At 36.9% G+C, this 27,951-nt stretch overlaps 1 protein-coding gene across 4 annotated transcripts; it reads right to left on the minus strand.

Annotated features, from left to right (window-relative positions):
• On the minus strand, positions 1-27,771 carry DCUN1D2 (defective in cullin neddylation 1 domain containing 2). 4 transcript variants are annotated; one of them, XM_054384243.1, is made up of 8 exons: positions 27,651-27,693; positions 24,852-25,068; positions 21,514-21,682; positions 18,972-19,102; positions 6,443-6,525; positions 3,972-4,068; positions 3,101-3,228; positions 1-2,518 (listed from the first exon to the last, which is right to left on the minus strand). In XM_054384243.1, exons 1-7 carry the CDS (start codon positions 27,651-27,653, stop codon positions 3,149-3,151), a joined length of 780 nt encoding a protein of 259 aa, XP_054240218.1. In that variant the 5' UTR covers positions 27,654-27,693; the 3' UTR covers positions 1-2,518; positions 3,101-3,148. The 4 variants fall into 4 exon arrangements, with proteins under 4 accessions (XP_054240218.1, XP_054240241.1, XP_054240233.1 ...); XM_054384266.1 differs by having other exon boundaries at positions 1-3,228; positions 27,651-27,771; XM_054384258.1 differs by lacking the exon at positions 27,651-27,693 and adding an exon at positions 27,135-27,260 and having other exon boundaries at positions 1-3,228.
• Between the last annotated feature and the right edge of the window lie 180 nt (positions 27,772-27,951).

The following is a 27,951-nucleotide window of genomic DNA, read 5'->3' on the forward strand; positions in this document are numbered from 1 at the left end:
TACTTTATGTCAACAGTCCATTTATTCTTTTTTTCATTGCCACAAAATTTACACACATTCAGCTTACTCAGCAGCAAATCTCTCAGGTGCACCAAACGAGCAGATTCCTGCAGGTTTGCTCTCCTTGACATGACATACATGACAAATTACATTTAAATTTAGAATTGGCCAGTACAAATCCTATGGCTCAGTTTCAAACACTGTAGGATGTAAAATCAAACAACCTGGCACTGAGTTTAAAAATACATACAGCATATTTAAGACATAATACTGTATGCACTGAACAACTTGAAGACATCTGTACCATTTATGATTATAAATTTATCAGCCTAGGTGTTACCACTGCATCAGCTTACCTAAAAAGTGAGTCTCAGAGTGCCCTGTAATGTGGAACTGTGGACAGCAGCAAATAATTAAAATACACAAGGAACCTCAGGAACTCATAATTTGAAAGCAGTTTATTTGCATTTAACCTTATGATTGTTCAAGTGTGAAGGTGCTACTTCATGCTATTATTTACGGGAATGTAAAATGCATATGTGGTTTCAAATGGATAGAAAACTTAGGAAGAGCAAAAGGGAAAAGTGTACTATGCCTATGATGCTGGCTGATAAAGAGCAACTCACATCTTGAGAGTAATTTGCCCAGTCTTCCTCTGTTGGAAGATGTCTTCCATGAAGGATCCTCACTAGGAATGAGACTTAAGATAAACTGAGTAAGTGCATACACATAAGGAAACTGAACACTGTGGTAAGCATCTTCCTTCTTCCTTAGATTAACAAGGCAAGAAACCTCAACTCATGGGCATTTTTTATGCTCTATTTATTTTAAAAGGTAGAAGGTTCATCAGGTTGATTTGAAGGAGTCCTCAGCATGAATAGATGTTTCACAAGCTCTAGAGCTATAAAACTATTCAGTTACATCACAGATTAAATTACTTTTCGCCAGTTATATTAGAGCTACATATTTTAAGTGGCAATTGTGGGGGAAAGAAAAAAAAAAGGCATTCCACTGCTTTTGACTGGATAAACACAGCTGATGTTATGAGATGTTAAATTCTCCCAACTCCACATGAAAGATACAGAAATGGCTCATTTTGGGAAGGAAAAGCAGGCAAATCAAATGCATTAAAAAGAGGACAATGCTGTTTTTAAATCTCTGTTGAATTCTGCAGAATACATGGATGTATGCACACAAACACTCTTCTAAAAAGCCAGAAATTACTAATTTGTTTTATTACTCCTTAACTCTACAGATCAGAGAGGGGCAGCTGGGGACCAGGACAGTGACACCTAGTGGCGGCCATGGAAGACCCCGCAGCTCTAGAGACTGCTGCGGGTAAAAAGACTACCAATAAATCACTCCTAGGGCGTTTGTACCTTGCCTGCTACGTTCTTAACTGAACATGTGCTGATTTGTTCACATATGTCCTAACCCTGCTTGTTAAAAGTCACACAAAACTGAAATTCTCTCAGGCAGAAGAATGAAGGTGATCCTTCTGTACATAGCACCTGCATTTGCTCTTCTCAGCCACATTGAGACAAATGAAAGTTGACTGCTTATATTGAACTCTAAATATTAGAGTTTAAGAGAATATTGTAAGCTTTCATACCCTCACATCTATGAAATTAAATAGTATGCTGTCATGTAATACTTGACTGATCTGATGTGATCCAGATACAAATTTTATCTAAAATAGTGCATTAAGCTCTTCCATCTATTCAGCTCTGACTACAGAAAATATATTAATCATAGCTGTACATACTCTTTCAAAAATCTTCAACAATCCTTTACAGTGGCTATGACAAACTCATTCTGATGAGGTAGCATTTAAAAGAGCCCTGTGTGAAGACAGGTTTAGTAATTTCTGATAAAAATATTTTTTGTGCTTAACCATGTGAAGACTGTTGAGAAAGGAGACTGACCTCTGTACACTTCATAATCAATGGCTGGTGAAAGGGGGGAAGAAATGACAGCAGAAGTTTAGATTTGGTGAAAAGCAGTCCAATTCTATTAGCCTTAAGATCAATAATACTACACTAACTTATTATTTTTCCCTTAAATAAAAACTGAATGCATGGTACACCCAGAGGCATGAATGGCAATTATGATCAATATAAAGTCTCCTTACTATTTTTCCAAAGTAAAAGCCAGCTGGTTAAGTCTTTAGCTTATTTGCACTTCCTTTCTGTTGGACATGTCAGGAATTGCATTCACAACCATGCTGCATTTAGCTAGAATTTATGATATGTTCCAGGCTACAGATAAAACTAAATGTTATATTCCATTCCACCAGACCATTATTTTAAATAAATAAAACACTTAACTGAATTATGATAAATCAAACACAAATTACAAAAGCATCTTTGGTTGTCTACTTAAAAACGATTAAAAAAAAAAACAACCCAAAACCAAAACCAATCTGTAGTTGCAGCACAGCACAGAGCAGGAGCCCTTCCTCAGTAATGCTACTGTTACAAGTCCAAGTACTCCAAGAATAATGAGGAAGTTCAACTCACTGAAAGAAAACAAAAGGCTGGATGTAATAAATCTATACATCCAGGACTTCAACATAAAAATTTAAAATTCTGACAAGTGAAAAAAGCCAAAATTACGTTTTTTTTGTTCTGTTACAATTCTGTATCAGGACAGATCCATGGAACCAACTTTCATAAAAATACAACATACTGCATAAGTTTAATTTAGGGATTTAATTTATATACCACAAATACTGCTTTTATTTTAAGTACAATATAATACAGCTTTATTTATGTAACTGCTGGTGTTCACTTTGGATCATGAACTGAATGGCATGCTGTGCTGTCAAAACTTTGATAACATGGCCTCTAGTTACACTTCTCCAAAGTATAAAATCATGCAAAATCTACAGCCTATACGATACAACCAGTATAATAATTGCAGCCAGTAGCCTACAAACAGCCTGGACTATCTTCTGAGTTTGTTCTTGAGGTGTCCACAAGCCAGCCATGATTTTCTTTAGGCAAAAAAGGAAGAATTTCAGTATTCTCTCCACAGTCTCATCACGACCGCTGAAACCAGCAATGCTGTACAAAGTTATCAGTCAAGAAATCTTCGTTACCTAATGCAGTTCAGAGTGCACGTTTAGTCCACACTGACAAGTCGAGGGTTAGGAAGATTTACGTTTTCCTCCTGTGACTACTGGTCGTGCATATTCCACAAAATCATCTATAAGAACAGGCCACGCTCCTAAAGAGAAGTCAAGCAATTCAGAAATTGATGTGCTGTTATCAGCAATAAGCTGGTGTAGTCTCTGAATACAAAAGATCTGAAGGTCCCTTTGACATTTCTGCCTTAGTCTAGCTTAAACATACATGGCATGATAAACACTTGAAAAACCTACCTAACTAATAAATAAAACATTTTAATCTCTTGTAGCAACAGTTCTTAGTACAAATAAAATATATTTAAAGCATAAAAATCCATACTACAAAGTTTATAAACATTAGGTGATAGCAAACCCCTGGCTTTCCCATTAGAGCCATTCACAACTTGGGAATTTTTCTCTACTCCATCACTTCAAAACAGAGTTTGCAGGATTAGTAACAAAGTGTAAATTGCTTTTAGGTTAGTAAAAACAATGACATGTAGGCATTCTTGCAAGTAGAAAAACAATGTACTTCTTTGCAGTTAACAACACTTGTTACAAAAAAAAAACAAACCCACAAACAAGTTTAACTGATGCTCTTGCAGTACAGTGGGTTCAAATAGTACCTGCCATATCATGGCCTACCAGAATCTTTACCTCTCTTTACACATTACAGCAAACTAGTTAACCCTCTTACTATTACTGTTTTGTATAACACTATATATGCAGCTACATCTCTGTGGGTACACATATTAAGACAGAAAGTAGCAGCACATTTTGTTTGCTTATAGCAATGATTTAATTCTGCTTTCTCACTACCTTAAGGTGTTCAAGTACTACTTACCTTCTTCATCATAGTTGGACATATCATCCGCAATCATATTTCCGAAGTCTAACAAAAGATTCCAAGTATCTTTTGGAATCGATCTTTTATGATGTTCCTACAAAGCAGGAAAAATGGTACAAATGGTTCAAACCAAACTGTTTTCAAATTTCACAGTATATATATTGACATAGACAAACCCAGACATTTTACAAATATTTCTCCCTTTATTTGTTTTTTTTTTTTTTTAAGAATAAAGTTCTAGGCTTTCAAAAAGAAAGCTACAAAATAAATTTCAACTAAAGAAGACAAAAAAAGTGCAAGAAGCTTTTGCTAGTTGCTTTATTTCTTCCATTCTGCATTTAGGGTGGGTGTTCCTAACTTGTTATGAAAAAGAATAAAACAAACATACTTTATAATTTTGCTTTATGTCATCCATTCCAGGCTCTGAAACTGTATGCACATGGATTATCGTTCTGTCATATTAACTTGGGCTCTTTTTCCCCCTCACACCTTTTTACTGATGCTTACCCAGTCTCTCTTTCAACTTGTTGGCTATAGGTGCCACTCCCAGACTGCCCTTCCAGATCCCTCACATCTCAGCCTCTCTTCCACTATTCTCTCCTTCACTATCACACACTACCTGCATTTGCTTCACTTGTGCAGAGTCTCAGTTTTCCCAGCCTGTCCTATTCTCTGTTACCAACCTCCCCTGTCTGATTTCAAATACACTCTTTCCGCATCACCCCACTCACAAGTACTAGCTGCAGCCCTGGCCAGTTAGAACAGCTCCCAAAAAAACCTTCCTTCCTAGTCAGCATTCTCTCAGCTGTTAAAGTTAGCACTCTCAAGGAGACAGAATGTATGGTGAAGTACAACTGCTAAGTAGTTGTGAGCTGTGGCAATCAAGTCAGACCATCCACACTTCCCTTTATCTGTTGGTATTTCTGTAGTAACTGAGGATAGCAAGTGATTAACAGGGAATTAAATTTAAACGCCTGGCTTTGGTTTGCTGGAAAAAGTTGCCAATGCGTAAAATAAACCTTGCTTGGTGAAGGACTGAGGGTTTTTGTGGGGTGGGTTTGGTTGGTAGGGATTTTTAAGCAGGAATACTCTTAAGCGTGTCTCTCCAAACTGCATTTCAAAAATCTGGATCGAAATGAGGTTGACATCCAAAACGACAGCAAACATGCCCTCTCACTCAAGCTAAAGACAGTATATTGACTGCAAAAAATATGGCGAGCAAATATAACTTCTGGAAAAGTTTCATTTAAGCAAACGAAACACCAACAAAATAGCCCCCTCTATAGAGTCCTGAATTACTTCTTTCTTGGTAGATTTTTAAAATGTTCAGCCTATTTCTTCTGAAATAAATATTCAGTTAAATATTTGTAACAAAGAAAGACACTTGATACCAGATCATCTGGATTATTCTTAAAGTAGAACTGTCTGTTGTAACAGACTTGGTCACATTTCCAAATGGGAGGAAAAAAAAAAAACCCCGAACAAAAAAGACTTCTCTTCAGTTACATCTACAGTTCTGAATGTGAATGCACTGAAGTATATTAATGCAGGTAAAACATGAAATGCTTTCACAAGTTCATTTGATGAAAGTGGTATGCTATTCAGCAAGTAAAATTAATGTATTGTCCTAAAGTTTAGAAAGAATTTCAGAAGATATTTCAAAAAGTATATCTACTTCCCCTCTTAAGCACTGGAGACTGTGGGACAAAAATGCAGAAATACCTTTTAAGACTACTAAACTACAGATAAAAAGATAAATTCAGAAAAAATGAATCAAGATAAATTATGTATTGTATAGCATTATATAAGGGTGGGGTTTTCTTCCAAGTAGGTAGAAATGCAAATGTAGAAACATGAATGAATGAATTAGGATTTAATATTTTGAAGTTTCTACAGTTTAATTTATCCATCTTTACTGCACTGCCCAAAGAATTGCACAGGTAATAGAAAACTGTCAAGATCAGCTCACAACTATTATCTCAAAATGATTACTCAGACAAGAAGTTTCACTAAGAAAATAAAAGCCTCTCGGGTTAAGTCAGTCATAACAGAATTGACATTTAAAAAAGACTGAGTTTGTGCATTAATAGCACAAAAGGCAGAGTATGGTAAAATACATGGTTGACAACAATCACAGCTGTCTTGAGAATAAAGACAACACAGGTTCAATCTACAATCATGTCTTCCTTTTGTACAGAAGCTTTCATAAGTAGGAGGATACAGGATCAAGCAACCAGAATGCTCTGATGGTTTGCTACATCTTTTTTGCTTTGTTCTCAATTAGAAAATTATACAGAGAAGATTTAGTTTGACTTGATGTAAGATTATTTCATATCAGTTTTCAAAAAGGAAAAATAATTGTAAAGGAAGTAGTCAGGCACTCTGTTTTTTGCTATATGGTAAGCACACAGCATACAAACCAGACTACTGTGGACTAATAGTCAAGAAGGAACACAGTATGCACTTACCAACAAAAATTTATTCCAAAGATCTAGAAATTTAAATCTTCCTGACAAGACTAAATTCCAGTATGCAATTGCCATTTCTAGATCTGCAAGAGACAAAGCAACACAAATATTACAGCACATTGTAGGCAATAAAACTCTTATAGTTAAACAATTAATGAGTAACATTCATCATCTGTGAACATTCGTAACCATCACTACAAAAACAACAAACTATTTTCTACTCTAACCCAAAAGGCAGAAGACAAGCCATAACAGTATGAAGTGCATATTGAACATTGCAGTCCTAAACACCAGACTGCTAACTTTGATCTACAGAAACAGAACAAAATAGTTATCAAATACTGTCTACAAAAAAAACCTTCAACACAACAACAACAAAAAACCCCAACAATGCACAAACACAGCAAATATTGATAGAAATCCATACATACAAATCTGCAGGTGCCAATTCCTATATATTTATCACATTTTAGACACTTGGATTTAAAGCGAATTTAAGGACACAGTTTAAGAAAATAGTAAGAAAGATTTGTTTCAGGTATAATAATTCTGGAATCGTTCAACAGACCAACACCTACACCCAAAACTGAAAACAGAAGTCCAAGGAAGCAACCCTTTATTCTGCACAATGTCCTGCGAGCTCAGGTTGTGCATGCCAACAGGAGGATGCAGCACTGCAATGCATTCAAGTACAAAAGTAGGAGCAGCATTAGAGGCAGCTTGGGGGCAGAAAGGATGTTTTCTTGAAGACCTCTTTTCATTCTCAGTAACTATCTAATTGCTTCTGTGCTTGGTCCCACAGGTAATGACACTAAATGTACAGATACTGCTGTACAACCACAAAATAAAGCATAGTATTCTTAAACCACAAAAATATTTCAGTTTTCAGTGTAAAGTAAGAATAAAAAAAAAAAATCTGAAACTTGATGGAAGGTGTTGTCATAGTGGATAAGATGGAAGCTTGACCTCCACCTACAAGACGGGAGCAGGATGTTTGAAATTGCCCATATCACACCACAGACCAAAGAACACTGCCACCTGAAAACATGATTCAAATCTGAAAGAGATGTCCTGGATTTTAACATAGCCAGTTCCCTAGAGTCTTTGTCACAGAAGGCTGAGGTGCAGACAAAGAGCAATAATTAAGACATGATTAAGACATATTGCACATTAAGTGCTATACACCTATGTCTAGGTATACAGAGACAGTGCTGTCAGTGTTTGTTATACTATGATCAGAGTGCTTTTCAGTACAAACTTGCTTTATGCCCTAACAAACTTCTATCAGTCCTTCCTGTCTTTGCCATCATGCTCACTTTTCAAAGAAAATAAGTAGAAGAGAGTAGTTAATAGAATTTATTTGCTGTTTAAATCGAAAGGTTAGTTACTTATATCTTATCTCAAATGAAAACCAAAAGAAATGGAAAAGGAGAAATCTGAAAAATCTTAAGGATTCCTAAGCTTCAAAGTGGAATGATGGGCTTTGCTCCCATTCACTCAGGCTGCTTTAAGGAAACTCAACCTTTTCAAGCCAGTCTTGCAAATTTATCATGTGACAATCTTAAGCAAACTGCAATTTGAAGAAAAAAATCCCCACTTTAACAACAGAAGAGTTTTTATACTTTTGATGGAAATCCTTCTTCGAAAAAGAAAGAACATACAGGCAAGGAAACTAAGATGGCTAAAGGTACCACAAAAAAGTTAAAAAGGAAAGAAGAGGTCATGCTTCCTTCATTTACTTGGGTATGTGTCAAATGTAGTATTATGGTAAGGTGAGCTTGATTATTGCAAAATTGTATTTAACATAATGTGTGGGAACTACTGTCTTAGTTAAGATGATACTTGAGAGACAACACGTGGGCAAATCAATTCTCCTGCACAAAGATACAAGAATTATTTGCTATGATGTACAACAAAAGCACAGCCTGCTGAGGACACGGCGCGGAAGCATCTGAAACCTTGGTCCACATTGGAACTGCTTTCCCCATGGAACACATGGAGAGAGGTCTTAATCTTGGTTAAAATTACGTCAAGTGGGGGGAAAAAAAAAAATCTTCCTCATCTGGATCTTTACAAACACACAAATTCGTGAACTAACAGAAGAGATTAGAACAAAAAGGACTAGATGGGACTATCACTTTTGGTAATGGTGTCACTTTATGCAATCTTGAAGTATTTGAGAAAACCAGGCCTTCAGGTGTGCTACACTCTTTTGTTTGAAGATAATTCCTGGAAGGTAGATAATAAAAAGATTTTTCTGCTTTGAAGACCTCATTGCACAGTTCCATTCTACATTAGGATGCTGAGAGCAGTATCAGTGAACAGTAATGCTGTGGAGTACAATCAGTGCGGCACTTAAAGTTATTAAAAAAAAAAAAGTCTGATGCCATGGAAGTTCTGCATCCCCACAGGAAGATATTTTTGCAAGGCATGGATTTTTAAGGCAGTTTTAGGAATACCTGTTTCAATGCTGCATAGATATGAAGTCATCACTACAAATGAAAATCAAATACAAAAATACTGGCTTTGTAACACAAGTACACTTCACACATTATAGACTAATAAGGCAAGTTTTAGAAACAGAAAGCAAAAGACAGATGCACGAATCTCTGGAAACTAAAGCCTAAGCAAGGATCAGTTTAGAAAAGACTTAACTGCAACCATCTATGTTCGTATCCAAACCATATCCCAAAACTGCTGAAGAGTTAATATTTAAAGAGCATCATAAAAATATCACATCATATACTGTACATTATACAGCATCTCTTCACCCTAAAATATTTTCAGTGTCACAATCTCACAGCTCCTTCAGTAGAATGGCTTCACAGTCTCAAGTTTCTGCATACACTGAAACAAAACTTCAGTATCTAGATATTCAACTTTCTGGATAGCTAATCTAGTTGTGGCTACATACAGCATCCTAAATGCTTTCTGTAGTAAAACCCTAACAATTCAGTCACCTAAAAAATGACCCAAATTACTACTACAAAATTATTAAAACTGGAATTACTAAGAACATTTTAAAAACAAGTTCAAGAAAGACAGAAAGGTTAGTACAAAAAGAGTCTTAATTTTGCTAAATAGTGTTTATTATAGCAAACATGTTTTAGTATATTTTAAAAGTTTTTACACTTTGAATTATTTAAACAATCAGCTTCATCAAAATCAGAAATAAAGCATTTTGTATGCAGAATGATGTGTTCTGAAACATCAAATCCCTAACTCTATCTTTGAAAGAACTTCAGTCTCTTCTACCCTGATTGAACAGAAAGCTTGAAGTGACAACGAATTAGCACAATTAATGCAGAAGGAGAGATACACTATCAGTTATACAGCTTGTGTCTACTTTACAGATTTGATCAAATGATTATCTTGCTAACAACAACAAAAAATTAATCATTGTTAGATTCTAGCATGTATAATAAAAAAATCAAATTAGTTTTCTCATCCCTTTGCTATGATTTTGGTCAAGGGCAATGAAGTCACTGCACACAAGTAATCAAGGAAGTGAGAAAACAAAGATAAATCAACAGATAGCAAGAAATTGGCTGGAGAGTAGGATTTATGAGCAATAAGAAATGAAGCTCATTTAGATCTGCTGTGGCAAACCAGCACTCTGGAGCTGCAGCACTCATTTCTCTGTCAGAGTTTTGGCGGGTGGGAGTAGGTGAGGAGAAGTATTACATTGGCTTCCTAATTATATTTTAATGTCTTTACAATATTTATATTTAGTATTAGACACTTGATTTAAACCTCCCTAGTTAGCATAGTAACTAAGTTCTGTACATGATAATGTTAGAGTCTACCATGCTTTAGAGCTTGGAAACAAATAATTTAATCTTTTGAGATTAACTGATTGTCCCAGTATTGCTACCTTCTTTCTTTGCTGATGCTTAATGTTCTTATAAAGTAGCAAAGCTTTATAGTATTTATATGTTATTTCTATGAGAGAGTTTGGGCAGCTTCTTTTGTCAACACTCAATGAGTTTCATTCAGAGTGCTCTCTGAAACTCCATGGGCAGCATTTTTATTTTTTTTCCCCCAAAAATACTATGATGCATCAGCCTTAGCCAGTCCACGTACAAACACAAACCAACAAACTAGTAAAGAATGTAACAAAGCTTGCAGGAGGAAAAGTTACTGTCATTAGAGCAGTTAATAAGGATGGGGGAAAAAAACCAAGAAGAGTAATGTTTTAGAAATAAAAATTTTAGAGCCAAAAGTCCCTTATTTGAGGGTCTCTCTCCCCAGTGCTTTAACCAGAACTTAGCTATGAAAACAAATGAGTAGCCAAACTCAGCAGTTCCCAACACAGCATTAAAAAACAACCAACCAAACACACACTCCTCCATAGAAAAACAACAAACCAAAACCAAACTGAAATCCCCACAACAATCTGGACAGTGTAAGACAGAAATCTATTTTATCATTTTATTGTCTTGTAAAAATATATGTAGCCTCTGTAAGGCTGAGCTTTAGATGTTTTATCTATCCAGTCCTATCTTTATCCAATCTACCTCAACAATCGGACTATCACACTACCTGATCAACAAACATCAAATGAATATTTGCAAGATTCAGTGAGTTACTCGATTCCTTATATCCTTCCCAGCCTTCTTTGGCCTCCAAATTACTATGAACATGAACACAAGCATCAGCTTCTTCCCCAATATCTTTTTTCTTCTACGAACAAATAAAATTCACATAAAATAAGAAAATACCATCACCATTAGGATTCAGCCTGAAAACCCTTCACCAAATTTCCAAATGTTCAGAGCAAAATAACCCTTATCTGCAATTAGGAGCTTCCTCAAAGTTGAAAAAGAAGGAAAAAAAAGAAAAAAGAAAAAAAAAGATAAGGGTTATGACACAGATACTGAAGTGGCTAGACTCAGAATCCAGTTTAGCTGGATCCATTCATCCCTGCAATGCCATAAGCAAAGAGTTTTTCAGAGGAAGTACAATGCACGATGTCAGTTTGGTGCCTGGTGGACAGGGAAGAGTGAAGTGAAGCACAGCATCAGGATTTCAGAACAGCTCTGCAGGAATCAGGCAGGGTCTGACTGTGCTTATTAACTCGATCTCAGCATCTGCCATGCTGAAGAAGGCCGATTTCATGCAGAGCCCTTCATGTTTACTATTGTGAGTATCAACAGCACAAACATAGATTTGTGAATCTATTTGCCTTCTGAACATGAGCTAGGCTTAGAAGAAGATAGCTATCCAAACACCAACTTGAGTGCAGCCTAATGAACCTGATTGTAGCCAGTTTCAAAATCCTTTCATCTCTTCAAATCTCTCCACATACTATTTAGATACTCTAAATCAGATGACTGAAAGTTGACTGGATATACTTTTCCTAAATAGAACCTAACATGAGGAAAAGAATCAATGAGGCGTTACCGAAACTGACAGCCATGCCACGCTTCAGCTGCCACTATTGACCTTTTTTGAGCAGAGCACCCTGTTCTGCACTAAGCTTCTCTTAAAATTGCTGGCATTTTCAGAAAGAAAAACATAAACAAAAATTAAGCAAGGACCATACACACAGATCAAGGACACTGGAACACCTGAAATACAGCACTGACAGACTTCTTCCAAAGTAAACATGGAATTAATTTACTGAACTCCCTCAACTTTTTCCATCCACTCACTCCTACAAGCACTCTGCAAATAGATCAATCCAGTTCTTCATTAAAAATTCAGGAAATCTTGGTAACTAGTTAAGATGGGAAGGGGAGGGGAAAGAGGGGAAAAGAGAGATATCCTTCCCTAATGTTTAAGTGTCTCTTCAAAGAATCTTGAGATACTTCAATGGTGAAAGTCAAAGTTGATGTTGCTTCAATTAGAAAGAGCAAATTATACTCATCTGCTCATAGAAGATGTAACCTCCTTGAAGTCCACATACCGGATGCAAAGATACTCATTCTTCTGGTCTTGAGGTAATATTTGATTCAAGTCTGAATGCCCTCCTCATGTACCATCTGTTGCTTGATCCCAGGAAGCTGGCAGAGAGAAGGAAGCACAACCTTTTGAGCCAGCAAGCAGGCGAAGGGACCACAAAGGAGTGATGAAGGACCAAATCTGCTTTTTGTTTCCATGTGGAAAGTTGAAGACCATGAAAGAATGCATTAAGTTCCTCTATGGTGCAGAAAAAGTGTAGTAAACTCCCAAGCATGAGGAATCTCTTGAACACGTCTTGTTGAGACTTAAAGGGAGACTCATTAAGAGACTCAAACTAAGTATCAGTTAAAAAAAAAAAAAAGAAAGAAAAAAAAAAGATGGAGCTAAGGTCTTGCTCTGAGCTTGAACAGTAGCTACAGACCTGAACTACTCTGTATACAACACGACAAAGGATCTATCTGTAATCCTTATATAGGCTTATTAACCACAGCTAGAATCCAAATTCTCATTCATACTGCAAATTCTCAATCATACTGCAGTAAAAAGCTAAACCTTGGGAGCAGAAGGCAAGTTAAACCTCTCCAAATCTGCACCATGCAAAACTTAAAGATTGACTGTTCTAAATGTAGTAGTGAGAACATGAGAGAGCAGATTAAACAGGCAGAATCAGAGTTATCCACAATAAATCTTTAGAAAAAGCCTCCTGGTAAAGCAGACCTTAAATTGTACCTTTTATCTCAAAATATATACAAAGCACTCAGACAATATTTAATATACCTAAATATTTTGCCTGCCAGGTAAAATATGCAGCCACTGAGATGGCACTGCTGTTTTGAAACCTTGCTGTCTTTTTTCCTGAATTCTGCCCACCACTTAAAGAACAATAGTCTTAACTATAAGCATCCATGTTTTTCTCAGATAATAATCAAATCTATTAAAGGTATTTAAACACTTGACAGTTGGGTCTCAAGTAACATTAATCAAACCATCATTTTCTGCTTAAAGAAAATCATGGTGGATCTTACATAATATGCTTTTGCTTCGTGCATCTCCCTACTTACCTGAACTATCACTGGTATTACTCTTACTTCTTTAAATAGCATTTGTCCAGAATGAAGCATGCCACTTGACAATATTAAGTGAATAATAAAAGTAGAAACATTCAAGATGGAGCAAACTAGAGACACATAAACCTTGCAGATATAAAAACAAATTAAAAAATCCTTGGTATTACCACATGAACTGTGGAAAAGTGACTCCTATAAAAGGCAGTCCTATTTCTAGGAAAGGGCATTGGTGTATGGAACTCTGTGCCTACTTTGGGGAATGACAGAATAAATGTAACTTAATTTATTGAAGAGGATTCTTCCCATCTAATTATGCGAAGAAAGAACTTCTTGCAATGAAGGGAACTGCAGAATAAAAAGAAAAAGCAACAAAAGACAGGCTGTTCTAAAAATAAATAAAACACAGAATCATACACAGACACACACACATCTCCCTAGACCACTGTCCTAGAGCAAAAACCACTTCATTGTGAAGACAAATGGTGTTGGGCATCACCAAAGTTCTTCTATCACAAAAAAACCCAAACCAAATCAAACCAACCCAAACAAACAAACCAACCCAAACAAACACCAAAACATTACATGTAAGAAGGACTTCTGTGCCTTCCCACTGCTTCCCTATGAACAGCAGATGGTGTAATAAAAGACACTACATGTTCTGCTGACACCTCTGCAAAGAGAAATGTTTGGGATAAGCACAAGCAGGATTTTTTTTTCAAGATATGGTCCAGGCAAAAAACAATCTCAGAAAAAAAACCACTTGTAAGAGATTCAGTCTGGGGACACTGATGCCCAAGGCAAAGTCAAACATGATGAAATTCATCTCAGTATGCTGAAGTAACTGCAAACTCTTGCCTGCTGTCTTTGAGGATTCACAGAGGTCAAAGAAGATTCTAGAAAAGCCTCATAGTTCTCTGCCAAATTTGAAGTAACTTGTCCAAGAGTGTCAGTCCTGTATCTAATACTGTCCAACACTAAAGTAATGCAGTTGATACAACAAAGAAAAATGTATTATATCTGCATCTTATATAAGGCCTGAAAAAAGCATAGCATGTAAGAGGACAGGATTAGAACTGAAAATTATTTGGATAAATTTGAAAACCTCTTGGAAGTCAGCAAGAAATATTTCAAAGTCATACAGCTAGTGAGAATAACTGACAACAAAAACACGAGATCAGAATCAACTGGGCACACTGCAATTCTGCAGAAACCCAACAGATCACAAACTGCAGACACTCTTACAAACACAAGCAAACTTAATGATGGGATGTAAACCAAGAACATCTAAAGCACATATTTGGGTACTACAAGACAAGAGAAAGTTAGATCAATTGGATTGCAAAGGAAAAGAGATCTGGAAGATACCATTTATCAGGTTAGTCAATTTTACTCAGTCTAGAGACTAAGGGAACATGCATAGTTGCCAATTATGTAAAAGGTTGTTACTAGCTCTAAGGAAACGTATCCTGCATGTTTACTCTCAGTGGGTTAAGTATTGAGCTGAAGAATTCAGGAACAGAGATTTAAGTTACATGCTAGGGAAAAAAAAAAAAGTTTGAGCAAAGGACATATGAGACCTGCCACTGGAAATTTGAGATTATACTATGTGAAGGCTGTGCCTCCTAAAACTTCTCATCCAGAAGATTATTGAAAATCAGATCTAAAATCTTGCTTGTAACTACTGAAATTGAAAAGACACGTTAGTAGATATTGCTAGCATACCACTGAACAATTGGTTAGAAAAACATCCATGAGGAATGGTTTTTGGTAGACATTGATTCCGTCTGGTAAAAGGGAATACACTGTATACCTGTTTCCTGTCTTTTAAAGACCACCTGGCGTATTAAAAAGGAACTCATGAATTGCTGTATTTCCTGGCGTTCTTAGGGAAGACGGGCCAAAAGAAAAAAAGGAATAATTGTTCCTTATCATTCCATGAAACAGCAGAAACACTTAAAAAAAAAAGTAGTCTGAAACATGTTAAGATACCAAACATGACTAATAACCAAAGCATCACTGCTTGTACACTTTAGAGCTATTTCAGTAATTTCTTATAGTTTCAAAATGTTAGGATAAGAAACACAAAAAACCCAATTGCATAAATGAGTCGTCTTTGCCTATTACAGACATTTCTCTGATGAGCTCTCTTCTTGAGAGTTAATTCTATTAATAAAAAAAAAAAAGCAGCTGTGCTAGCACTAGCCTGAAGGATCCAAAAGAAAAATTATTTTAATTATGCCTTTTTTTTCATAAAAAGGTTTTGTTAACAATTTACCATTTGCCACTGGCACTATGTCAAATTACAAGAGGAAAATTTTACACAACAAGAATAATCAGCCACTGGAATAATGCCCCCAGAGAAGAGAATTGGTGGATTTCCCAACACTGGACACTTAAAATTCATCAGGACAGGATGCTGGGCCATTTTGTTTACACTGTGCTTTCGCCAAGAAAGGTTGGACCAGATGATCCTTGAGGTCCTTTCCAATTCTATGATACAATGAAATGTGCTTAGTTTTCAACTAGGTGCATTCATAGGTCATGCTTATATCTGAGAAACAATATTCCTTTAGCTGACAGATCTCTCCCCTGAACAGTGAGTGCAACATATACCAGACTTCATGATCCAAGCTCCGAGTGTAGTAAGAGGAAAAACTGGCTACTTCACACTCCAGAAAAGTCACATTAGACTATTTTGTAATTGAAAGTTAAGAAAGCACTGCTTTGATTATTTTCATTTCATTAATTAAAAGCATTCACTTTTATCACTACTTGACAGAAACTTACTAATCACTTGACTCCAAGTCATAATTCAAATGCAAATGTATGGGAATGAGTAGGCAAGCAATATCCTGGGAGCATGTCACCAGAAACATTAAGGAAAGCAGGTAGGGCAGTAGCTTAGCAGCATTCTGTAAATAGGTAGCACTGCAAGTCATCTAACATGCATGTAGGAAAGAAGGGGAGGTCAATACCTTGAGATGACCAAAGCTTGGTAGAGATTTATACCAGCTCATTTGGTAATGAATCTCATTATATGTTCTGTTTAACTGTCTCAACTGAATTCATAAAACCATCCTGAGCCAATGCTCCCAACATAGTGAGAGACACTTTGTACATGGATGACAAATTCCTACATCTCCTTGACAATAAGGCACAGTCATTGGGATACAAGTACCAAACACCTCTACATTACTAGAAGAAAGAGAGAAGACTGACAGTTTCTCATTCTAGGAGGAAAGACATGGTGTATCACAGTACATTAGAGGTTGGAAGGGACCTCAAGAGATCATTGGGTCCAACCCCCCTGCCAAAGTAGGATCACTTAGGGTGGTCCCCACAGGAATGCATCCAGATGGGTTTTGAAAGTACACAAAGAAGAGGAAATAAAACAAAACAAAAAAAAGCCCCTACACCTATATTAAATTTAGCTGAAGCAAATAGAATTCTCAGCTCATACAAACACTTCTGTAACATCACTGACAATTATTTTACCTGCTGAACACCTTTTTTTTTTTCCTTCTGAAAAAGAACAAATATAACTCTTAGAATAATCGCAGCAGGAAGCGATACATTGTAAATGCTAACTTCTAAACTTATTTTTTCATCCTCCACTTCTGTGCTCATATATAACAACATTCTCTGAACTCCAACTCCAAACCTGTACAGTGTCAGTTTTTATTTGGACAAGCTATCACTGATCTTGCATCAGTTGTCATATTAGCCAATACTCTTGCTCAGTATTCTCTTTCTACTCAACCTGTAGTGATCCCAGTTCTCCCCAGACAAATATTGTGTATGTCTACTAAAACAACAGCAGTGGCACCTGCTTTTATTTAATACCCAGAATTCTCAACAAAACCAGAAAAAGTATGATGAAAAATGTCACCAAAATACTGCCATGTATGAACTAAGCACTACTTGAGATTAAGAAACAATATTACCAGAGTTATTACAATTTCTGAAAACTGAAATCAGCAATGGTTACAGTCAACTCTTGCCATAATTTCATCTTAACTCCAATTCTTGCACTTACTTTCTCCCAGTAACACTTCAACTCTTGGCGCAAGAAGGTACATAGATGTTTTATTGCCAAAAAAGTACTATTCTTACAAAACAGAAAAGACAGACTTGCAAATGAAAGGGCCTCCATACCAAACAGAAGTAACGGAAAACAAGTAACTTTCCTTTTTCCTATTTATGTAAAAAACAGTACATTCAGTTCCATAGTCTGGGCTGGGCTGCCTTCCCTCCCTCTTCTCTTTGTATAGGGTTAGGTGAAAAGCTTTTGAGACTTATTTCCCAAGTACATGAGTTTCATGTAGGAGCTGGTACAATTAAAACAGGAAGCTATTTGTAATGTCTTTAGGTATCTCATACATTCCAGCTTCAGCTGTGACTGACTTATCTTTTCCACAATTTGAAAGTACTGGACTTTTTAATGAAGAGAAGCAAGAAAACAAAGAACTACTAGGAGAACTGAATTCCAATCAGCCTCACAGAAGTACTATAAAACTATTTAATTTTTGTGTCTGGAAAGGTAGGCACTGTGGCCCATAAAAAAGGGAGATGTAATTAAAAATGAAATTGCTAACAAAAAAAAAAAGTGGCAACTGGCTAAAGGTTGCCCACAATTTAAAAAGAATGAGATGACACTGGAAGAGGTATTATTCAAAGTAATTCCCAAGACAGAATGTGGAACTGATGTTCTAGCTACGAAGGTCTAAATCAATGTTACGCTCCTTCATTTCACTGCTCTTCCAATAGTTTTTGAGAAAAAAGTATCTATTATCTATGTTACTCATCAAGCATGTTAAAGAGTTAAATTTGCTATACTAAAAAACCCCAAAACAACAAAATACATTTCTTTTACCCAGCACAAAGAGAACAGTGAAGATGGTATGGTGCTATCCTACATACAAAACAGTTTACTCCAGTAATACAAGGCATGGATTGGGACAAATATCAAACTTTATAAAGGGTAGCAATGTAATAATTTAAGATATATATATTCCATTCACTAGCTTTGAACCAAGTCCATAATACTAGTTTTCTAAACTTTACATTAAAATTGCGAGCTAAAACTGAAAATGCTTACAGGATTCTTACAGGAAAATTCTTACAACAACTTCTGCCCAGAGTTTTCTCCCTCTTTTTAAGCCAAAATGGACATCCTGTTTCAGTTGTTCTAAACAACATGAAACAAGGAGCCAACTGGCTCAAGTCTTCCAAAAAAATCCAAAACCAACAACCCCCAAATATCAACAACATTCTGACAGGTCTCTAGGAACTGCAGGAACTTCTTTTGACAAGAGGAAAGAGAATGCCAACAGTAGCAGAAAAAAAAAACATTAAATTATCTGTACCAAGGGGACATTAAGGAAGAAATTAATTGAAAGAAGATGGGAAAAAGGAGAAGTCAGCAAAAGAAATCAATAATGAATTTACTACACAATACCACAGAGAAAACTGTCTTATTGGAAGTATTATTGACTTCACAGCCTGTAGATTGTCCTTTTTTTAAAATTTATCTTTTTTTTTTTTCCCCTCCTACTTACCTAGACCTTTTTGTCCAGGGTTTTTAGCAAAGTTAAAAGTAAACTGATAAAAATCTTTAAACTTTGTTGGATCCTTTAGCTCCTGTTCCAGTCTTGGCAACAGTGCTTTTAGTTTTTCTGTGGTGTCACACCTGTTGAAAAGAGGTTAGATAATTTGTAAATATTTAAGACTTCTTTTTACTTTTAAAAATTTAAGGTATAGTTTCAGACCAAAATGAAACAGTAGTTAAGACAAAACCAGATTATATTTTTTAAGAATGCTGCCCAGGAAGATAAATACTCATATGTCCTTACTAAGTAATTTTAAGTGGAACATTATATACAGGCATCTATTAAGTACACAACCCAAACAGGACTCAGTGGTTTAACTTCTTTTCTCAGTCTCTCCATGAATTTATGAACTGAACCAACAGATGTTATTCTGTTCTTAAAGAACATACAAAACCTCACCGAGATCTGCTATCTTGTCCCATTTTATAGCTGTTCTAACACAAGGGCATGAGTTTTCACTTTAATCTAGATGGACATTACTTATTTCTTGCTCCAAGTCATGAGCTGCATACTGTGTTTACACTTAAATCTTAACAGTAGAGGTCTTTCCAATGAAATAAACTATAATTTGCAATCATCCCCACCACAGAACCCTTGTGGATAAAAACTAGGTTAAAAAAAACCAGCCTTTGACCATAGCTTGAAGGCTGACAAACCATTTAACAGCTTGGCACAGGTAAGCTAAGACAGAACCAAGTTACTAAGTTTCTAAGAGAAATACATCCCTGAACACAAGACTGGAGCATTTACAGCAAAAGCATGTGAGCTGACAAGATACAGTTTTGAAAGAAAAAGGGTTTCCCTTACACCAAAGAATCAAATGAATATTTCATGGTTTATACGATATAAATATTTTGAATTGTACTTAGAAACTCAAAGAGATGCAGCCATCATAACCAACATCTTGCATTTGAAAGTTCTTGGTAGCTAAATGTTTGCATTTATTCTCAAGATTCAAGGGATAATTTTCTTAAAGCATGGATAACTAACAAAATCCATATGATGCAGATGCAGTTTTAACTGTTCAGCATGGTACAGATAAAAAGAAGTTTCTTTCCAGCCTCCAGCAGTACCTGGTAGAGAAAAGAATTCTGCCAAGTCTTCAACTGAGAACTTTAGTTTTATGGAGACTTGATCTAGTTAACAACAGGGACAAATATGACACCTTCCCATATATATCTTGAAGGTGTTATACCAACTAAGCTTCAGGGAAATTCTTTACTTTCAAATCCTTACCTATGTGTTCAATGCTAAGAATCAGACACTGCACTTCCAGTAGGTAACAAAATTATTCCAAATTCTCAATAAGCACTACACCAGTGGCAAGCAGGCACGCTCAGGTTATGCTCCCAAGAGCACAATAACGTGTGCTGGGCAGGAAAGAGATAAAAATCACAGATCTCTGTGGAACTGCATCAGAGACAGTCATGAGGACACAGGAGCAATGGGACAATAAATTAACCAAACAAAATCTAAGCCAGAAGCCACAAGTAGTTTAGCAAAATCTGTTTCATCAGTTATATCAAATAATGCTTGCAGCCTTCAATATAGCAGCACTGAGCACTTGATTGTTGTCCGTAGGTAGAAAAACCATAATTATTCTTACAGCCTCTACCTAAAAGGACGAAATAAGCAGTGCACTTCAGATGATACTGAAAGTTATTCCATCAGTTTCTGAATACTCTTACCAAAACCCAAAAGCTTAGAAAGAAGTCAGTAAGTGATGAGGTCAGTAAAAACTGGCTCACAACTAGACTGCTAGGACCTCTGAGCAAGAAAAAAAAACCCACCACATTTGTAGAAAGGCATTGAAAATCTGCACAACTGATCAACTGTAATTCTCTATTTATCTAATGCAATCTGTTCAAATTAAAAAAAATTAATTTTGACAACTCCAGCTGTTAAAAGTCTCTTCAAAGGAAACGTTATACAAAGTATTATTTTATGGTGTTAAGCACTTTATTGTTAGAGGCAACATGGTCCAGAACCCATGAAGAAAACCACTTTTTGTCAGTTATATCACAGTCAGACTAAATTATCTTTTCTACCCTCAGTACTCTCATGTTTATTTCAATTTCTTAGAGATATTCTGTATCTCTATATACACACAAATATCTAGATACAAGGCAATAAGAGAAAACTGTGTTGTAAAACTGGTAAAAAAAAAAAGTTGCATCTGGTGTGATAGAGAATAAATTGAAGGTTCTTTCCAAGTTTCCTATTTCTTTCCTGCTTAATCATGCATGTTTGTATGAAAAGATCAGCATATCTGTTTTCTTTACTGCACATGTAGAAACTACTTTGCTTCACCCTTACTGTGGTCATTGCTAAGACTCTGCAGTAAAGCACCAATTTAAGGAGGACCAGACAGTATAAGCATTTGGCACCTGTTAATCTTGGCACCAGTCTTTTGAAACATCACACTTATTTCAATTAAAAATGTTTCAAATGTAAACTGAGCATTTTGAACTATGCAGAAATGGACACTTACCCCAACTCTGTCATGCCATCAATAAATTCCTTTTTACTGAATTCACATTGAGTAGCTGCCCTGAACTTCCATGCTACAACCAGAACACTGATACTGGCTGGGTCCAGGCTTAAATCATCACAGAACTGTTGAATCCCATCAATTCCAATTTTGTTTTCATCTTGTGGGTCTGCAGTTCAAAATACAAAGAAGAGAATTTTAATTATCTACCAAAAAAAAAAAGCACACAACTTTGACATGCTGCATACTACAGGTCTTTGTTTTTTTCGTAAGCTTCACTTGAAATGTAGTTAATTTTAGAAGTACCTTGAAGAGTATCTGTAAATAGATTAAGTATTCTGCAAAACTGAAATGGAAATTGGTTTGCAGCTTTTTCTTAAATTGAAGTCAATGAAATAGTTCTGTCTTCTCTCCCCAAAGCTCTATGAAAGACCTGATTAACTGAGGAGATGCCTGGCTACATCTAAAAACAGTAAGACTGATAAATGCATAAAAATGGACAATATATTCATTGGTTAGCATGATAAAACTTTTTTTAAAATGGCCCCAAACCAACAAAAATACACCTACCAAATAAGTCCACAGGTTTTTTTTTTCCTAGGGATATATGAGAATATATAGGGATATATGAGAATCCATTCTAACTTCAATAAAAACATAAGGAACTCAAACATTTTTGGGTTTTAATTGCAAGTCAGAAAAATCACCAAAACATTGCTCCAACAATTCTTAGTGTAACAGGGGCTTAAGCTAAAATAATACCACTTAGGAGATACTGTTTCAATAATACTAAATTTGCCAGAACCACACTTTGTACCTACCTACATCAGGGCAGAAGTCATTGGAACAATTCTGTAACTATAACTAAATTGTCTCTCAAAACAACCCCAAACAAAACCTCCTGCATGTAAGCTTAAGCAACTGGAGGGGCCGGGGGGGAAGAAAATCAATCAACAGCAATTAAACAGGGAAAAAACCCCAAACAAAGCAACACCTTTAGATTTCAAAATCTGATAGTTTACAAACTACAAAACTGTTTTCCCCACCTTTTGATAGGAAGACATTTCCGTATTGTAAGTTTAGCTATGTAGAAAAGCATCCCTTGAGTAAATGTGAGACTAATTCCTTAAACTAGTAAGATTTTTAACCATGACATTAAATTCTCAACCAATGAGCTGAGTAATAAATAAATAAAACTAATTCTAAAGAAAACCTTCTTTTAAAAAAAAAATGGGGTGTTAAGCGAAGATCTCTGCTTTTACGGGAGTAAAGTAAAAGTAGCTTCCACTGCTACTACAGTGGAAGAAATGCTAAATTCAGGAGAGGAAGTTAATTTAGCAAACAGACTTACACCCATTAAACAAAGAATCACACCCATGGTATAATTCAGGGACCTTTGAGCAGGAGTAACAAGTAAACATATCGACTCTCTGTCAGATCCAGTTCTAAGACTAGTAAAATGCATTTCTTACGTACTTGTGGAGTAATTGAAGCATCAAAGTCAAAAAGTGTACTAGTGTTGAAAATAGTGAAAAAACTATGAGGGATTTCAACAAGGAGTGTTTCATCCCTATGTTTCATGTTATCCAGGTAAGTAGGAACCAAAAGGAAACTGTTGACAGTTGCTGGATAAACAGATAAAAGAGCAAACGAAAAAAGAGCACAGAAAATGAAAGACTTCGCATGTCACATTTCAAATACAGTACAACGTATGTAGTATTCTATAGGCCCTACAGGCCAAAAGAGTTTCTTCTCCTCCTGGCAAGGCCAATGACTCCAATTTAAGCTACATATGAAAAAGAAGGAAAGGTGTTTAGCTTAATCTCTTGTTTTCTCTCAATCTAGTGCAGGTTTTTATTTAAGTGTTAAGGTGTTAGAACTGCAAAGGTTTGCTGCTAACACAGCAAACAATAAAACTGAGTAGGTTTTCTTTTGTGAAAGTCAAGTGATGCAGTTGGCCACTGCTAGAAAATGATGAATAGTAACATTTGTGATTTTTTTTTTTTAATTTTAGATATTCTTAGTAGCATTTAAAAATTTGTGTGTATTTTTGACCCAGCAGCCTCCAAGGCTGACATGAACGAAACAAGCAAAAGATTTAGATGTATATGTGTGTGTTATATAGATACATATTTATACATAGTTACACATATATATATCAAATGAGCATTTAAAAACTGGTTCACTAGTGTTCAGGTTTTTGTGTTGTTTTTTTTTTTTTCCCCCATAAAGGAAATGCTACAGTATTGCTCCTTCTTTGTCCCTACAAAACTCATTACCACATAATAATGAAATATTGAAGAATGTCTATACTTAAAATAGAACAGATCAGGTAAAGAGTAATAAAAAAAAGGTGGAAACAATATCATAAGGACAGGATAAAGCATATACAAAGCAAGTAATAAACTACTATTAGAAAAATACGTGAAATCATAGGTGACTAATTAAGAGCTCATTTTTTTCAAACATGAGATGTATGGATCTCATCAGGGGCTGACCTGCTCTGCTCTAACCTGTAATGAACGATGCACACATTCAGGTCAGATGGCCACATTTCAGAAAGCACTGTTACCTGGATCATGTACATTCTTACATTTACATTACTATCTTTACCTTCTATTTTTTCTGTTCTTTTTAACAATGCTGTAAAACAAAAATAAATGGAAAAGAAACAACTCTGCCCTTTAATTCACTTCCCTATAGTTTTTCCTCCAGGCCTCTCTGAAGAGGCATATCACTTTTGCTGACATATGTCAACATAAAAAATGAAATAATGATGGAGTTTCTATGACTTTTGAGCTTTCTTTCTTATTTGACTGTTTTGCCAGATTCCTAGCTGTAGTATTCTGTGAAATATTTTTTATTTTAATGTATGTAAGTATTATCATCTCTGGACAAATCCCTCTAATATTAGTACAAGAATAATATATATTATTTTGCCACACAATGTACGTTGTGCATGTATTTAAGAGCAGCCATTGGCAATAAATCAAGTAGGCTGCATGATAAGCTTTACTCTGCTTTCTACCACATGCAGCTGACATGACTTTCTCATGATACATCTTATTTTCTGCTGTGAATTTACTTTAAACTTTACAGGAATATCTACAGAAGTTGTGTACTAAACATTAAACACATTTAAAAACTTTTTTCATTCTTATTTCACTACCACAAATACAGAGTGAAAAGCAGAAGTGAAAAACTTCCTTAGAAGTCTTTAAAAACGGCAGAGGGAAAAGCAGAAAATACCACCCAAACAAACTAATTTGAAAAAATTACCGCAAAACCCATAACAAAAAACCAAAACAAACAAACAAAACCCCCACAACAAGCCTTACCTTTGTATCGATTATACAATTGTTCTAATTTCTTCTTGTCTACTGAATTTTTCATGGATTCTTTGTAGTACAAGTCTGGATTCTGGAAGTAGTTGTCTGTTGCCACTTCTAGTTTCCACTCATTCTGCATTAAGCAGTATATAGCAGTCCTTTCACCAGCCTGGGTAAATGCCATAAACTGGCGGACCTTATCCTTCTGGGACGATTTAAGCTTATGCTTTGGGATGCAAAAGAAGCAGGAAAGCCAATGAAGCTAATCCAGAAGTTTGTTTCAGCATTCTACTACTAATGCCTATCTTTAAAAGATTTTAGTTTTCTTGTTGATGACAACTTTCACTTCAGAATTACAGGAAGACAAAGCCTTGTTCTTCGCAGTTAAAAAGACAGCATTTTCTTCTGAAAATTGAAATGACAGAATCTATATATATATACGTTTTTAGCAGCACATATTCTGGCAGTCATATATTTATATTTCTGCTTTATTGTCCACATATGTACAAGTTTTTCTACTCTGTAACAGCATTAAACACAGCTTTCATCATATAACAACATAGTGATCTTCTGAAAATAGGCCTACTGGTTATAAACCCAAGATATTACAAAGACACAATTTAGATTCTCAGGTGCTATGCAAGTCCTTCATCCACAGAGAAGAACTGTTCAACAGTTTTCCTCACATTTTCCAAGCAACAATGAACAATGCAAAGTTTAACTATTTTAAGCAATCAGCTGAAAAATGGAAGTATTTCTCAAATTTTGAGGTTAGAAATTGTTATTAACAGAAGACACAAGACAAAAAGAGAATAGATAGGGAACAGACATATCAGAGATTTGCTGAATGTTGCAATAAGACTATAAAGTTGCAGTAGATATCATCTAAAACGTTATATCTGAAAAATGTTTATACTATTAACACATTACATGAGAAACTGTCTATTTTTGTGGTACACAGGAAGAAGTAAGATGTTTCTCTTAATGGCAGCTAATTGCAGGAACCATATTAACACAACATGTCTAAACGTCTGGAAAATCCAAGAGGTGGGAACAAGAAACTTACAGGGGACAAACCTGCTACTTACATAGCTCAACATTATTCTTTACATTAAGCTAGAAGGAGGAAATACCTTGAATCAAACTCTGTTTCTATATTCTGACAATTTCCAATTTTGCTAAACCACACTGAAGACATGTTCTGGGACAACAGAAAGCTGAGAAATATGTCTAAGCTCTTCACTACTGCTTTAAATCATTGGGTGTAACAGAAAATTCACTGTTCTCTTAAATATTAGGGAGAAAAAAACCTGAATCCTGATTCAGTGAGCAGTAAGAAGTAAACATAGGACCATCTTTCAGTTTACTTGTTATCTTTTACACACACATGGATGGTGACATCTTGACTACAGCTGGTCACGAGACAAGAAATGCATCACGTAAACAAGATAAGGACTTGGAAAAAATTGTAGGAAAGACCAATTCTATATAAGAAAAAAACCACACAGTTTCTTTATAGAGAAGAAGAAACATGAGAAACATGCAAAGTGGGGAAAAAAAGCTGCAAAAATAACCACAATGTATTTTGTTCAGGAAATACTGAAGCAATCCTCTGGCTGCAAGCTCTGTGTAACCTTCCTCAGTGCCCTGCTCCCCAGTTTTCTTTACAGTCTGAGAATCTCTCTGCATCAAGGTTTTCCTCAGTTACATAAGCTTCTTTTATGCCACAAACTTCAGTGATGAACACTTCAAAACAGTGGTCCATGACAACTACTCCAAAGTAAAACCCATGTCCTCTTCTAAGTCTAGTGCCAGGCATTTAGGGATGTCACTTAAGTTCAAAATAAAACATTGGTTTAGTTTAAGAAATCAGAGAAACACATTCGACTATGCAATCTACCACTCTCGCCACGTAGTATAGTTTCTATGGTCCATGTAGGTTGAATGCCCTGCACAACAGAGCGCGGTACCTATGCACTCTCTACAAGGGCAGAGGGGAAGGTCTGGAAGACGTGTTTTACCATGCCCTCTCACCAACATAACCCAAACTCAGAGCTGTACTTCGCTTCAAGACCTCAAGCCAAGTTTTAGAAGCTCTCTCAAAACGCTAACTACACCGTATCGTAAATCCCAGGGAAGCGCTGAAAGCCGACACCGCGCAGCCTGTGGCGGAGATAACGTGCGGACCCTTTCCGGGACAGCTCCGAACGCTGGCCCTGCAGCGGCGCCACAAGAGCCGACCCTATTGCTTCCTTCCTTCCCCCTGCCCAGGTATAGGGATTTGTACCGCACCTTTCCCGCCTTCTCCGGCACCCACCACTGCACCTGCCACGTCCCGGGGCTTGGGGAGAAAGGGGGCAGCCAGCGGAGGAGCCTCACTCGGTGGGAGTGAGGCACACTGGGCTCAGGCGACCTGCCCCGCCAGCCCGAAGCCCAAAAAAGGGCAAGGTACGCGCCGCGCCAGGGGCCGGCGCTCGAAATACCCGCGGCGGCGACACCGCCCGGCCCCCTCCCCCCCTGCCCCCGATGACCTTCCCCGCTCTTGTTCCCGGTGGAGAGTGCGACGAGACGGCAACTCCATAGGCTGTGTGTTCTCTCCTCCGCGTCTCCCGTCCCCCCTCGACCCTAGTCCGCGCAAAGTCCCCACATGCCGCCGTGCCGCCTTGGCAGGAGAGTGGGATGTGGCACTAAAAGAGGGCAGCGGCAGGGTATAAGGGATCTCGGTTCACTGCTCCAGGTCTTCAGGGGTCTGCCTTCTCCCCAATTTCTCTGTCTCCTTCCCCTCCCCCCCCAGCTCTGACAACCTACCATTTTATCACCGGCGCTTTGACCAACTTCACCGCCCGGCACCGCCTCCCGCGCAGGCGCGCACCAGCCCACCTTCGCCGCCCGCGCTGGAGGGCACCAGGCACAAAGGCAGAGCACCGGGATCGAAGTGCGTGCCTTTCGCAGCCTCCGGCCCTTCCTGTGCTACCACCCGAGGGGAGAGACGGTGTCCACCGGCTGGGGCACGCCTGAGAGGGACGGCGCTGCCTCGGGCCCAGCAGTGACTACGCCTCCCAGCGTGCATCGCGCGGCGGGAACGCGGGGGGCAGTGAGAGTGGAGAGT

Source organism: Indicator indicator, chromosome 1, assembly GCF_027791375.1.
Source record: "Indicator indicator isolate 239-I01 chromosome 1, UM_Iind_1.1, whole genome shotgun sequence".
Classification (NCBI taxonomy): Eukaryota; Metazoa; Chordata; class Aves; order Piciformes; family Indicatoridae; genus Indicator; species Indicator indicator.